The sequence below is a fragment of the Seriola lalandi genome, unplaced genomic scaffold, assembly GCF_002814215.2.
Source record: "Seriola lalandi dorsalis isolate HSWRI2012SDOR001 ecotype SW California unplaced genomic scaffold, Sedor1 jcf7180002053880, whole genome shotgun sequence".
Lineage (NCBI taxonomy): Eukaryota > Metazoa > Chordata > Actinopteri > Carangiformes > Carangidae > Seriola > Seriola lalandi.
In genome coordinates this window covers 9,672-23,236 of record NW_019524433.1, presented here as the reverse complement: position 1 = coordinate 23,236, position 13,565 = coordinate 9,672, and the positions used below count along the sequence as shown (strand labels likewise).

The following is a 13,565-nucleotide window of genomic DNA, read 5'->3' as shown; positions in this document are numbered from 1 at the left end:
TTTTATGCAATTGGGAATTGGGAACTCCAGAGAAGGCCTGCTGCTTATTTCATTTTCAAGTTGTAGCTACAGGGTGGGAACTTTTGTCGGGCTGCCTCTCAGCCAACAAGAGGTGATCACAGATCCAGACTGAGTCTTTGCATGATATGTGATCCAGATTTGATGAAAAGTCACTGAACTCCAAACTTCTACATGGCTCACTTACATTGATTGTCTCTCGGACTTCCAGTGGTCTTCTTTTCCAGCTGTCGACAAGCAGATCAGTCACTGTCTCGTTGTAGATTTCCATGTAAGACACCCTGAGAAGGAACTCCTTCTTTGGAAACTTTGGGCAAAAGAAAACCATTGTTAGAATAACAATAATAATAAACAGTGATTACACAACAAACTGAGGCATGTTTTAAACATCTGATTAAATTCTTACATTTTTAATGGTTTGGAAGACATCCTCCACAGCCAGAGGTATCACTCCGGGAGTTTGGTCACTCCCCATCATAGTGAAAGTCTTTCCAGAGGAAGTCTGCCCATAAGCAAATATGGTTCCTGTGGAGCAGACACAGAACAGATATATTAACAAAATATACGCCACGCAGCTACAGTGAGTTGGATAGAACATCATAATACCCCAAGACAGGTCTCAGTTTCCATTACAAACCATTGTATCCCTCGACAGTGGAAACAACCAGAGGCTTTGCAATGTCTTGGTACAGCTGATTTGTTGTTTCTTCAGCAATGAACACTCGGTCTGCGAACAGAGGAGTAAAGTGAATGTATGTACATTTCCATTACTAAGACTCTATACTTAATGGCTCAAAGGAATCACAATATCGAGCAAACATGTTTCTTAATTCTGTTGATGCTGCAAAACATACCAAAACTAAAGCTCTTGGTGGAATTCCCATCATCGATCTGATGAATTGATTTCTTATCACTTTTCCAAAACAGCTGGGGAGGCTCTGCATTCTCCGATGCAGCACTCTCTTCCCTGTAACAAGGACATTCATTCATTCAAGATATATGGGGAAACATGTACAAACTTTCTCCACAAAATCTTAAAGAGACAATGCTTGGTGTCACTCTGTGAGATTAATTTGTGGCCAACGCACTAAAACATCCTTGAAAATTTTGTGAGAAAATGTTGGGAGGTATCAGATTCAACAAAATTTTAAATTTGGAGGACAAATTAAGCGTCCTATCGACCACAATATAATCTTCAATGATTATGTTACAAAAAGTCCCTGGGTTATATACTGTCCGTCAGTTATATTACAGACAACAGTGTTGATTTGCAAATGTGTCTGGAAAAGATGAGAATATTTTACTAGAGACATGCAAGACAAAATCATGAATGTTAATTTTGTGAGAGATAAGCCATGTGTAAAGCAGGGCACAAGGAACATATTGATATGCAAGCTTGCCCAAACAACCATTTACTCCTTTTCCTTGAAATCTTTTCACCTGTAAATCCGACGCATCTTTAGGCCACAGTAGCAGCATGGCAGTAGGGATAGCAATTACTGTTCATCAAACAGTGCACCTCTATGATCCTGGCTAAAATATCTCTTTATCCATTGGATGGATTGCTACATACACAGTATAGACATTCATACCCCCTGCAGGATGAATTGTAATAACTTTGTTGGCCTTCCAACTAGGCCACTGTGAACAAAAGAACAAGTATAATAGAAGAACATTCTGGAGAAGTTTTGAGTGTGCCTGCTGCTTGGTGCAACTCAATGAGCTGTCAGATGCTGGCAGTTTGTACAAGTGGATGTGAGCAAAGCATTGTAGCCACACTTTGGATGTGATGGAAGCATTCATTCAGGAAAATGTGAAGAAGTGCTGGTGACAGTATTTGTGGCACTGATAGTCCTACTACCACCTCAGGCACTATCACTATGTCAGCAATTGCACAATAATAATTAAGAGCTCTATAGTGAAGTATATGCATAATAATATGTTCCTATTTGTCATTTTGTTGACATAAGTGTTCAATGCAAGTTAATGTATTGTTTGATCTTTGTAAATGAAACTGAATTAGTCTTTTTAATTGTAATTTGCAAATGAAATTAAGCTTTGTACTTTCTAAAACTGAAAGGTCACATCTCTGTTGTCTTTTGGGATACCAAGATGGGACTTATCCACCTTAATTGCAATCATTAATCATATATGTTATCTTAATTGTCTCGAACTGATATAAAGACAATATATGTTAAGAATAAACTAACGTTAGCGTCGTATTTACCAGTGACGCTCAGACATAGCGCCTTGCTCCGGTGAGCGCTTCATAGTTAAGTAGATGTGGTGCCAAAGGCGCCATCTCCAGTCCCTTCAGTCATTATATTACTGCATGACAAATCCTAACGTTAATTACAGTCATGTGTGGAGCCAACACAAATAAACACCAGCCCAAAAGCTCTTTAGCATTGTCGATTTGGTAAAGCATCATTCAGACACAAAAAACAGTGACGACACCGCCAAACGTTTGCAGCTCCACAGCGATAACTTAGCTTAGGTTAGTTCATATTAAATGTGTTTTACCACTGAACTTAATTACACAGTTATTAGCTGAAAAACGACTCGCCAGTAACGCCCGATTTTAATAAAACGACTGACATTACTTCGGCCAGTAACGTTAACAGTCAGTGTTAGCATCAGGAAAAATTAACGTTAGCTCCTTAACTTGTAACTCACTGCTCAAGACTTACCTCGCGATAAGCGGACGGACTCGAACACAAACCTTCACAGCAGACTCTTCCGTCATCTTTGTTTTTTGATAGTCACCGACGAAACAACACTACCAGGCAAACTAACACATTTTTTTTTATGAACAATAAACTAGCGAGACCCAAAACGCTGGTGTGGGCGCATCAGAACCAACTCCCTTTGCTGTTTAAACTTGTGCCACTTAGTTGTGATTGGTCAACGTCATCAGTGGACAGTTCCATTAAGAAGAGGGGGAGGTGGGGGAATTCAAACGACTGCTGGGATACGTTTTGGTTGTGACTGAGCTTTTGTAATGTATTTTAACGAAATTTGTTTTAAATTTTGTTTTATCACCGAAAATCTGTTTTTTTTTCATTGAAAATGTTCTGAACTGTGTACATATAAACAATATTTGACATTGTAAACAGCTCAGCTGACCAAACTGAAATACAAACAGTTTAACAACCAACATAAAAGAAAAATAAATATATGAATAAAAAAAATAAAAAATAAATAAAAAATAGAAATTAAAATGAAATTAAAAATAAAAATAAAAATAAATAAATATTAATAGTAATAATACTAATAATAATAAATAAGAATCGCCAGGGGAAAAATTAAAAGTGTATGTAAAACGAAAATATTTTAATGTAAGCAAGCATTATATGTCTTAATAGCTTTTCTTTTTGTACTTGTGGATATGATAGATATATATTTTTCAATTTCTATGATTAAAGTAAGAAAGAATGGCTTATTATTTGAGAATTTACTCTTATGAATGTGAAATTTTGCATAAAGAATAACAAGATTGATCAAATAAAACATATCGTCACCTTAAGTAATAGAGTTATGGAAACCAAACAATACATACTCCCATTTAACGGGAAATGTATTACAGACGTTGGATATAATAGAAGCATTCAGTTCCTCACCGAATATCTGGTTAATGTGGCCACGTCCTACTGGTGACGCTAAAAACATGCAGCTGCGTCATCAAACTGCGTGTGTTGAGTGTCGAAAAACGACACACGAGGAAACGTTGGTTTGTGTAGTTCGCTAAAGTTTGACCAGAGTTACGATTATGGACGGAGATAATTAATATTCAGTGTTAATATTTCCTTAGTGCGGAATAGTTGAAAAGAATAAAAAAGGTTTTAGGGGCGTTTCATCTCGCTACTGACATGTCACTGTTTCTTGTGAACAGGTAGGCTGCTTTTCTGTGCTATTTTACATCGCTGGTTTTTCTTAAGTCATTTTACTACATGGCCCTGATGTTAGTCTCTGTCTGGCTTCCATTAAAGCTATGTTGCATTAAAGTCCTCCTTAACTGGCTCTAAACACACATACACATAGGTGTGTGTATGTGTGTGTATGTATTCTATCCTCACAATTTTTGCATGGTGTATTGCAGATAGAACATTTCCCAGTTTGTTAATGTCCCTCTGTGTGCTGTTATTGTACATGATCTTCTGGTGTCTTTTCTGCACACCTTCTGGCCCGATTGCTGTCATCTCAACAGCTGTCACAGTAAATAAGAGATATGTAGAATAACATGAATGCTTGCCAACAAACGTTAGAATGATGAGCATGGTAGCTAATAGTAAAATCTGATTTTCACCAGGTTCAGACAAAATGAAAACCTAAAAACTTTAATCTTTAATCTTAGATGACATATTTATCAGCTTCATTCACAGTGGATAAAATAATCAGGTTTGAGGTTTGAAAGCCTCATAGAGCAGCAAGTGAACGGTACTCACAGCAAAGATAGGAAATGATGTTGAGAAATTCTCTGTTTTCAAATGGACAAGCTCCTGTGCTGTGACTGTACTGCAGCTGTGGACTGAAGATCCTGTAAAATGTATTAAATTCTGTCGTGTTGCTCACAGGTATCTCGGAGAGGAGGACGATGGGAGCGTCTCAAAGGAGTCTCGGTCCCAGGCATTACTGGCTAAACTGCAACAGAAGGCAAAAGAGAAGCAGAAACAGAGTTTGACAGAACAGAGACAGCAGACAGTACAGCAGGGTGTCAAAAAGAAAAGAAAGGCTGGCCAGGACAGCAGCCGAGAGCCTCAACACCACAAAAAGAGGAAATCATCAGTAGAGCCTTTGGATGTTCTGGACTCTGAAAACAATATTGAGACTGTCAAAGACAAAAAGAAGAAGAAGAAGAAAGGTGCAAATGAAAGACTGAAGCAGAAGAATCAATCAGGTTTGTGTTTGTTCTTATTTATTCCAAACTCTGCAGTTCCTCTCAGCTTTGTGTCTTTCAGCTCATTGGGCCTCATGCATGAAACACTTGTACAAACAGATTTGTTCTTAAGTGGCATGTACAGTTGATTGATGAGAATCTGCGGCATTCACCTATCTTCTTATACTCATATACTTATACTCATGAGTGGTCCAGACATCTGACTGAGGAATCCTAATGCCTTAATCTGAATGAATGTGGAATTTCATATGATACAAAAATGAACTAAAAAGCCACAAAAATTAAAGTGGCTGCAACATTTTTGTTAGATTCTGGTGGTTTTATTTGCACAGGAAGTTTTACATTTCAGTAAGTGTCAGGAAAATGATCTCACTATTACAGCTGCATCAGGGTGTTTCTGCAGGTCCACTACTGTCCACTATCATCCTCTGATGCATCCAACAGTTGTCAAAAAAATTGTCAAATGCCACTGTTTTTCTGTAATTTTCAAGTGTTCATGTTTTAAAAAACACGTCAGCTGAGATTTTAAAGTATTGTTATTTGTCTGAACCATCCAGTATTGGTCGGTGTGAAAAGGCTGCTCCATTCCCTTTTCACCAGGCCCTGATCCCCCACTTTATCATTGTTTTGTCATTATCATTGTTAATGTAATCAGTATTTTAGTTGGATGGTTCTATTAATTTTTCAGCTTCAGTTATTCAATACATTGGTTTTGAGTTGCGGTTGATCTTTTGTAGGTTTGATATGTTGGAAGGGTCGACCCACTGTATATTTTCAGTTTGGCTAGGTGAGTGGGGTTGATCAACATCTCAGTCAGGGACAGGGGAAACGGGTGTGTGTCCTTAGGTCCTCTTGGTAGTGAGGGACTGTGCGTGAGTATGTGGGGAGATGGGTGCACTTATGAATAATGACTGGTGCTTATTGTAGAGTGGGAATTGTCAGCAGTAACAGAAGTTAGTATGTAGTGGTTGTGTTGGGTTGGTCGCCGGTGGTAGACTCCAGTCAGGTGAATGGAGAAGATAAGATGCCAGGAAGGAGGGACAGAGCAGGTGGCAGCTCGCTGTGAGGCTGAAGGTTTTATCTATTTTATCTCGTTATGGTTTAAGTTATTTTTTGTTGAATTTCCCGGGGTTCATTTTTCTTCTTGGTAATATTTTTGATAATAAAATAACATGTTTTGAGCACCTACTCTTGCCTGCTGACCTGCTTTTTCTTTTGGAACATCCCTTTTAAAGTTTCTAGTGCCCAAACAGCATCATCTGCCCTTTTATTGAGGTGCCACTACAGTTGGTATACCATGTGGACAAGGTTGTCCTCATACCGCTGCCCATGTGGTGCAGTTCTTTGCCCAAAAATGTCTTATTGTGAGACAGTCACCCTGGAGATTAGGACTGAAAAGTCATAGCTAAGCTTACAGCGCATTCAAAAAATGTAAGTTAGTCTCTGTCCTTGGATTTTAGGTGGTTCAGTTGAAGGTCTTTCAGACTCTCCTGTGACGGGAAGTGATGGATCAGAGGACACTGGAGGAGAAGAGGAAGCAGAGGAAGACAATGACCCACCAAAACAGCCCCCAGAGAAGACTTCTGCTCCCACCGGATTCACAGTTATGGGCGGATTTGAGAACAAACCTGTCCAAAAGGTATAGTGATACGTTGCTAGACGGAGGGGTCATGGGGGTCAGGAGTCACCAATATCAGTAGTATTCATCTTCTGGGGACCGTAGATATCCACTGAGTGTTTGTTCCTGTGTTCACAGGTACACAGAGTCCTGCCTCAGTGGCTCGCTCAGCCTGATGTGATTCACAGAGACATTAAAAGCAACCTGGTCCCCGTCTCTGACATCTCAGGACTTTGTGCTGGACTTGTGAAAAAACTGCAGAATAACGGGATTCAACACTTCTTTCCAGGTATTGACACAGTCTGAATGATTCTGTGTATTCAGCAGGGGGGTTTCCCAAGTTCTAAGAGTTGAGGAATAAGCCTATATTATTTCACTTATGGTTGATGTTCATATAAAACACATATGTTACAGCTGTGCTATTTATGTTATTTAATTATTTAATTAGTTTGTTCCTGTCTCTTTAGCTCAAAGAGGTGCATGTGTTGTGTGGGTGGGGGTGTGAAATCATTCATTATAATGTTGGGGGATGTTGTGATTTGAAAAAGATTTGGAACCATCACTGTTGTATACTTCCGTATTAATTGGTCTACACTAAGTACATCCAAATTAACAAAGTGAAAGAAAAACTGAAATCTCACATTGACAAAAGTATTCAGACACTTTACTCTGACTTTAAGTTTAGCTCAGGCTCCTCTATTTCTCTGGATCATCTCTGAGATGTTTCTACACCCTGACTGGAGTCCACCTGTGGTGAACTCAGCTGATTGGACATGATGTGAAAGACACACACCTGTCTATATAAAGTCTCACAGCTGACGATGCAGATCAGAGCCGAAACCATGAGGAGGAAGGAGTTGCTGCAGAGCTCAGAGACGGGACTGTGTCAAGGCTCAAAAACATTTCTGCTGCATGGAAGGTCCCTGAGAAGAACAGTGGTCTCCATCATTCTGACATGAAGAAGTCTGGAACAGCCAGGACTCTTCTAGAGCTGGACCTGGACTAACTGAGACATCAGAGAGAAGAGAGGAGACCAAGAACCTGATGGTCTCTCTGAGCTCTAGAGAAACTTTCAGAAGGACAACCATCACTGCAGCTCTCCACTGATCTGGTCTTCATGTGAGTGAGAGTGTCCAGGCGAAGCTTCTCCTCAGTTTCCTCAGTGACAATTTTTAAAGAAGCAGCTAAAGGACTCTGAGACTGAGAAAAAACAGGTTCTCTGCTCTGATGAGTGGGGGGACAGGGAGACCGATCAGGACTGAGGGAAAACCTGGTCCAGAGCTCGGGACCTCAGACCGGGCTAAAGGTTCACCAACAGGACCACAACACTAAGCAATCATCCAAGACAGCACAGAAGTGTCCAAGAGACAACTCTATGAATGTCCTTGAGTGGACCAGACAGAGTCCTGACTTGAAACCAGTCCAACATCTGCAGAGACCTGAACATGTCTGTCCACTAGCGTCCCCATTCACCCTGACAGAGCCTGAGGGGATCTGCAGAGAAGAAACGAGAAAACATCCACAAATCAAGATGTGAAAAGCTTGTGACATCAGACCCGAGAAGACTGGAGACTGTGATCGCTGCCAAAGCTGCTTCAACTGAGTCCTGAGTGAAGTGTCTGAATACTTATGTCAATGTGATATTTCAGTTCTTAATAAACTTTCTAAAATTCAGTTTTCACTTTGTCATTATGGAACATTGAGAGAAGACTGAGGAGGGAAAAATGAATTAAAATGGTTTTACCATGAGGCTGCAACTCAACAACGTGTCTGAATGAACTGTACACTTGAAAAATAAGAGTTGTGGATAGTTACTTTGACCCTCTCATAGTGCAAGCGGAGGTCATCCCAGCCATCTTAGAGAGCACACAGCAGGGACTACTGATTGGACGTGGTGGCTACAAGCCCAGAGACATCTGTGTGTCTGCACCAACAGGCAGTGGCAAGACTCTTGCCTTTGTCTTACCTGTCATACAGGTAAATGTCCTGCCTTCTCTTTAAGTAGCTTTGAGCAGAATATACATGTAAAATGTATAGGCACTACAGTATGTGTATGACTGAAGAAGGTGGAATATACAGAAAGACATGTCTTCCATCAGGTGCTGACGGAGCGGGTGGTGTGTGAAGTCCGGGCTTTGGCTGTGTTGCCGACCAAAGAGCTCGCTCAGCAGGTCAGAATCTTTCAAAACAAGAGTTCAGTAATGTTTGCTGACATTTAAACACACAGTCTGAAACTTCATCATGGGAGCTGTTGTGTTCACCACCATTACCGTAAGCTCCTCCCGGTTTAGATTCCTTCAGTGTCAGTGGTTCAGGAAATCAAACAGACCCGGTGATTCTAACTGTTAAAAACACTGAATGAAGCAGTTTGACAATTAAAGTCAGTGTTTGAGCGACGCTGTACGGAGGACAGAGACTCAGGGAAGAGTTGGGGCTGAGATTGATGCTAACCTTTGTTCTGATTGTTTCTCTGATAACTTATGAAGCAGACGTTCAGCAGGTTTTTACCAGCAGCTGAATTATCCACAGAGGTTTCCTCCTCTCCATAACAAACACACCAGGGGATTAAAACCAGTAGAAACACCCAGAAAGCAGTTTGACTTTCAAAATCCGAGATTCAGCGACGCTCTTCAGTGACACAGGACAGGACGTCTCCAGCAGCTGGGAGCTGAGCTGTCTAACATTTCCTCAAATTGTTTCTCTGATAACTTCAGATCCAGACGTCCGACGACTAAAATCCTTCATCTGGTTCAAATATAGAGCTGAAAACCTCCAAGGTGCCAAAAGTGTACGTGGCTTAAAACTAGATAAAAGTCAATGTTGAGCTTCTGTCAGACAAACACACTGACACATGATCATAGAGGATATGATGTCACTGACAGGAGACCAATGACATGGAGCGTTACCATGATTAAAGTCACAGATTTCTCTGGTTTGAAAATTAATGGAAACATTTGGGAATGTGGAAAAGTTACAGATTAGAACTTTAAAGAATCTCAGCAGTCGTGTTCTCTTGTACAGGTTTGCAAAGTGTTCACATCATACGCTGAGGGAACGACTCTGAGAGTGGTGATGCTGGCTGGTCAGAGGTCCTTCGCTGCAGAGCAGGCCTCACTCTCAGAACACAGGTGGGGGCTTTTCCATTTAGCAACATTACCATATGACATTTTACTTAGTAAATGCTTTATAGGGCCTGAGTGTTAGAGTTTATTTCTTTATTTTATGCAACTACAGCAACATATTTCTGTGAATCACGATCTTTCCTCCAGAGCGGACATGAGACGCAGTTTAGCAGACATCGTTGTGGCCACTCCAGGTCGACTGGTTGACCACATCAACAAGAATTCAGGCTTGTGTCTGGAACACCTCCGGTTTCTTGTGAGTTCTGTGTAACGGTGCAGTCAGCTGTTGCTGCCATCCATCATCTGTGCTCCTTTTTGAAAGTGGTTTTCATTCTATCCATCCCAGATCATTGACGAAGCTGACAGGATGATCGACAGCATGCACCAGTCCTGGCTCAGTCAGGTGGTGAAGGCGGTGTACAGATCAGGAAGTGAACCGGAAGCCATGTCCATCTTCAGGAGGACTGAGCCAGCATATGTCACAGCAGCCAGGTGAGTCAGTCTTGTGAAGCCTCACAGTTTAGATGAAGACCAATGATCTTCAGTGGTGAAACTTGCCACCAAAGTGTTCGTCTTGATTTAAACTGTTTTTTTCTGAGAATTTAAACAGAATAAAAAAAACAAAACACTCCCCCTCTACCACCTTGTGTAAAACTGATATGACATGATTTGGAAAGGCACACACCTATATACCTATCTATATAAGGTGTGAAATCCCCTTAAGTTACGGTGTCGTGCTTCAGACTGGGGTAACCGTGTGTTGGTCTGTGTCTCCTCAGTCTGTCTCCACCTCAAGTGCCGCTGCAGAAGCTGCTGTTTTCTGCCACACTCACACAAAACCCGGAGAAGCTGCAGCAGCTGGGCCTCCACCAGCCCAGACTCTTCAGCTCCATCCACAGCCACACCAGCACCACACCAGCAGCCCCCACCCAGAAGCAAGACCGCTTTGACTTCCCCCAAGGCCTGACGGTAAGAGATGACCTTTGACCTTCAGGCCTGGAAGTGGAGTGCAGCAATGTGGAGCACAGACGCGGTCGCACAGTAGATGATGATGATGATGATGAAGAATTATGGATTTAATTTGTGTTTTTAGGAGTATTATGTTCCCTGTACGTTGAGCAAAAAGCCCCTCCTCATCATCCACTGCATCCTGCGCATGAAGCTCAGCCCCATCCTCTGTTTCACCAACTCCAGAGAGACTGCACACAGGTTACAGAGAGCTGTTTAAACACATTACATGGTGTTTCTTGTGTGTGTTTTAACTTTCAAGCATGTGTAGAATCTGTATCTGCCCTGCTCCTGTCCTCAGGCTTTTCCTGCTGGTGCAGCTGTTTGGTGGCGTTCATGCTGCTGAGTTCTCATCCCGACTCTCTCCTGGGGAGAGGAAAAAGACGCTGAAGAAATTTGAACAAGGAAAGATCCAACTGTGAGTGTGTGTGTGTGTGTACAGCATAAACATTAGAGGAACATCAAGCTATCAATTCCTGTAAGGAACATACAGTATAAAAATACTGAGGTGTTGTGGTGTGACTGCAGGAAGCTGTTTATATGAAATTATATGTGATATATTTATATTCACAAACAGAGGGGGGCAGTTGCCAGTCCAGTTCACCTGCACTGTGGCGACTCTGCTCCTCTGCTCTCTCTTCATCACATGTAGAACTGATCTTTATAATAATGGATTTATAACGTATATCTGTTCCTGGATCAGTGGGGCGTCGCTTCTTATGCAACAATGAAGTTAAAAGGACCATTTTACCTGAGAGTCCAGACTGTCTGACTGTCCCTGCTCCCTGCCTCTCTGTGCTCAGCTCACCATCATGTTAACAGTTCCATAAACACTTCATTCCTTTCTTATGAAGATTTCATCATATGGCAGTTAATATTTCTGGGAGACTACTGTTTTTTTGCTGCACTGAAGAACGACTGTATGTCTGTGTTTCTTTTCTCTGAGCCACAACCACTCTTACAGGACCAAACCACTGTGAGGCAGAGGGGGGGACGAAATCATTTGAAACTTAAAATCGCATTGTTTTGCATTTTTTAATTTCACAAGTGCTATATTACTTAAATTTACATAGTTAGGTATACGCCCCCACTGTCCCCCCCACATTTCCACCTATGTTCACAATAGAAACCATGTCTCCATTCAAGGCTTTGTCCACCGGAGAGCACTGACAAGTTGATTTCTACACTGTAAAATGTCCCACTTACTACATATATCGTGGACACAGTTCTGTAAACAACAGATTAATAACAGACAAACTCATTATCATCATCATCAGACTTTTTGAACTCACGTTTATCAGTCAGGCTCTGGTAGATCGTGCTTCTTCTCTCTTCCTGTCTTATGTCATCTTTATGGCACATGTTGAGTTTATATAGAATCATAACAGAGGTTATGTCAGGGCACTTTTCATACCGAGTAGGGCTACACTCTTTATCACATAATGTTATAATTCTAACAAAAACAATGACCATGAACGCTAAATGGAATATTAGAATATTGATTTGTATCTGATTCTTGTAGTTAGCCATTCATAAGTGTCTGAGAGCTTTAAGGTTGAATGAACGGTGTCGTCCTGAAGGTTGATCAGCACAGATGCAGCTGCCAGAGGCATCGACATCAACGGAGTCAAATGTGTCGTGAATTATGATGCGCCACAGTACATCAGGACGTACATTCACAGGTGAGCTGTGGTTTTGCAGAGGAAGTAACACTGCGCATGGTCCAGTGTAGCAGCTCCACCTGTGTCCTGACCGTCTGTCCCGACTTCTCTGTCTCTGTTCAGGATCGGAAGGACGGCGAGGGCAGGAAAAGCAGGCCTGGCCTTCACCTTTCTGCTTGGAGTACAGGTGAAACACTTAAATACACCAACAATCAAGACATTGACAGTCTACAGACATGGTATAAAACTGAGGTTTTTGTTTTTTGGCCCCCTCAGGAGAAGAACTTCCTTCAAATGGTGCAGGAGGCAGGCAGTCCTGGGATTCAAAAGCAGATTTTTAAACCTGAGAACCTCAAATGTATGGAGGCCCGATATGAAAAAACACTGCAAGAGCTGGCTAATGTGATCAAGGTACCATCTCAAACACGTTTACAATATCCTATATCCAATATTGAAAAGCCCATTATATCACTACAACTCCTCTTTTATCTTAGACTTAGTGGATAGTCATGATTTTGTCCATTTTTATCAGTAGTTACTAGGTCACAAAACTCCAGTGTTTAATTTTCATGCAACAGGTGACTCTCACCTTACGGTTGACTGATGGTGTTTGCCTCTTTGTTTCTCTCTGCAGGATGAGAAAGCCAAATAAAGGAGTAGCACTGACCTCCTCCTCTGAGCTGACATCTGTACCTCTGTGTCATCACAGCACAACTGTGTTTAGTTGTTTCATTTTGTTGAAACGGGTGTGCGGTGAAGGTGCTGATTTCCTGTTAACTGAGGCATTGACCTGTGACCTGATACTGGCAGTAGAAAAAAGATCTACATAAACACAGTATGAAGAGAATGAACATATGTATGAATTCAGAAAGTATCATTTAGAAGAGAAGTCATTAATATGAAGTGATATTTCATCATGTGCTAATAATAAAATCAATTTTTTTATACTTTATATCTTCTACAAAATCAGTTTGTACTTTTTCCCCACTGGGACTGTGAAAACTACCTGATGTGTTTGCCCTGGATGCTTAACAGCGCAACTGACCATGATCCAGATGCAGGTTTAGGCTTCAGAGGTGTTTTGGTGCTGTCCAGACAGTCCTCATTTACTTATGATAAACACAGACCACTGCTCAGGTTTGAATTTACAAGAAGCTGTGCTGGGAATCTTGTTAAGTCCCAAATTATGGCTGCAAATAAACTTTTATTATCCATTAATCTGTAATCAATAACATTTTTGA

At 41.2% G+C, this 13,565-nt stretch overlaps 2 protein-coding genes across 2 annotated transcripts in view; one reads left to right on the top strand and one right to left on the bottom strand.

Moving 5' to 3' along the window:
• Positions 1–2,879, bottom strand: part of LOC111651946 (centromere-associated protein E-like) — an 18,558-nt gene extending 15,679 nt beyond the window's left edge. The window contains exons 1-5 of the mRNA XM_087172839.1: positions 2,709–2,879; positions 873–985; positions 656–745; positions 425–543; positions 206–325 (exon numbers count right to left, since the gene is read on the bottom strand). Coding sequence (XP_087028965.1) covers positions 206–325; positions 425–543; positions 656–745; positions 873–985; positions 2,709–2,764 — 498 coding nt within the window. The 5' untranslated portion in view covers positions 2,765–2,879. The remainder of the gene's footprint in view (positions 1–205; positions 326–424; positions 544–655; positions 746–872; positions 986–2,708) is intronic.
• An 830-nt stretch (positions 2,880–3,709) lies between these two features.
• ddx51 (DEAD (Asp-Glu-Ala-Asp) box polypeptide 51) lies at positions 3,710–13,276 on the top strand. Its single transcript, XM_023402017.2, has 16 exons — positions 3,710–3,910; positions 4,593–4,915; positions 6,376–6,554; positions 6,672–6,822; positions 8,365–8,510; positions 8,633–8,704; positions 9,555–9,661; positions 9,803–9,911; positions 10,002–10,147; positions 10,435–10,624; positions 10,749–10,864; positions 10,965–11,081; positions 12,244–12,345; positions 12,448–12,511; positions 12,601–12,735; positions 12,959–13,276. The coding sequence occupies exons 1-16, from the start codon at positions 3,888–3,890 to the stop codon at positions 12,974–12,976; spliced, it is 1,998 nt and encodes a 665-aa protein (XP_023257785.1). The 5' UTR covers positions 3,710–3,887; the 3' UTR covers positions 12,977–13,276.
• The last annotated feature ends 289 nt before the right edge of the window (positions 13,277–13,565 follow it).

Excerpts from the sequence above, each read along its gene's own strand:
- ddx51 (XM_023402017.2), top strand. The coding sequence starts at position 3,888 with ATGTCACTGTTTCTTGTGAACAG. Across the intron at positions 6,555-6,671 it reads AGAACAAACCTGTCCAAAAG|GTACACAGAGTCCTGCCTCA; the intron begins GTATAGTGATAC and ends CTGTGTTCACAG. Across the intron at positions 11,082-12,243 it reads GAACAAGGAAAGATCCAACT|GTTGATCAGCACAGATGCAG; the intron begins GTGAGTGTGTGT and ends GTCGTCCTGAAG.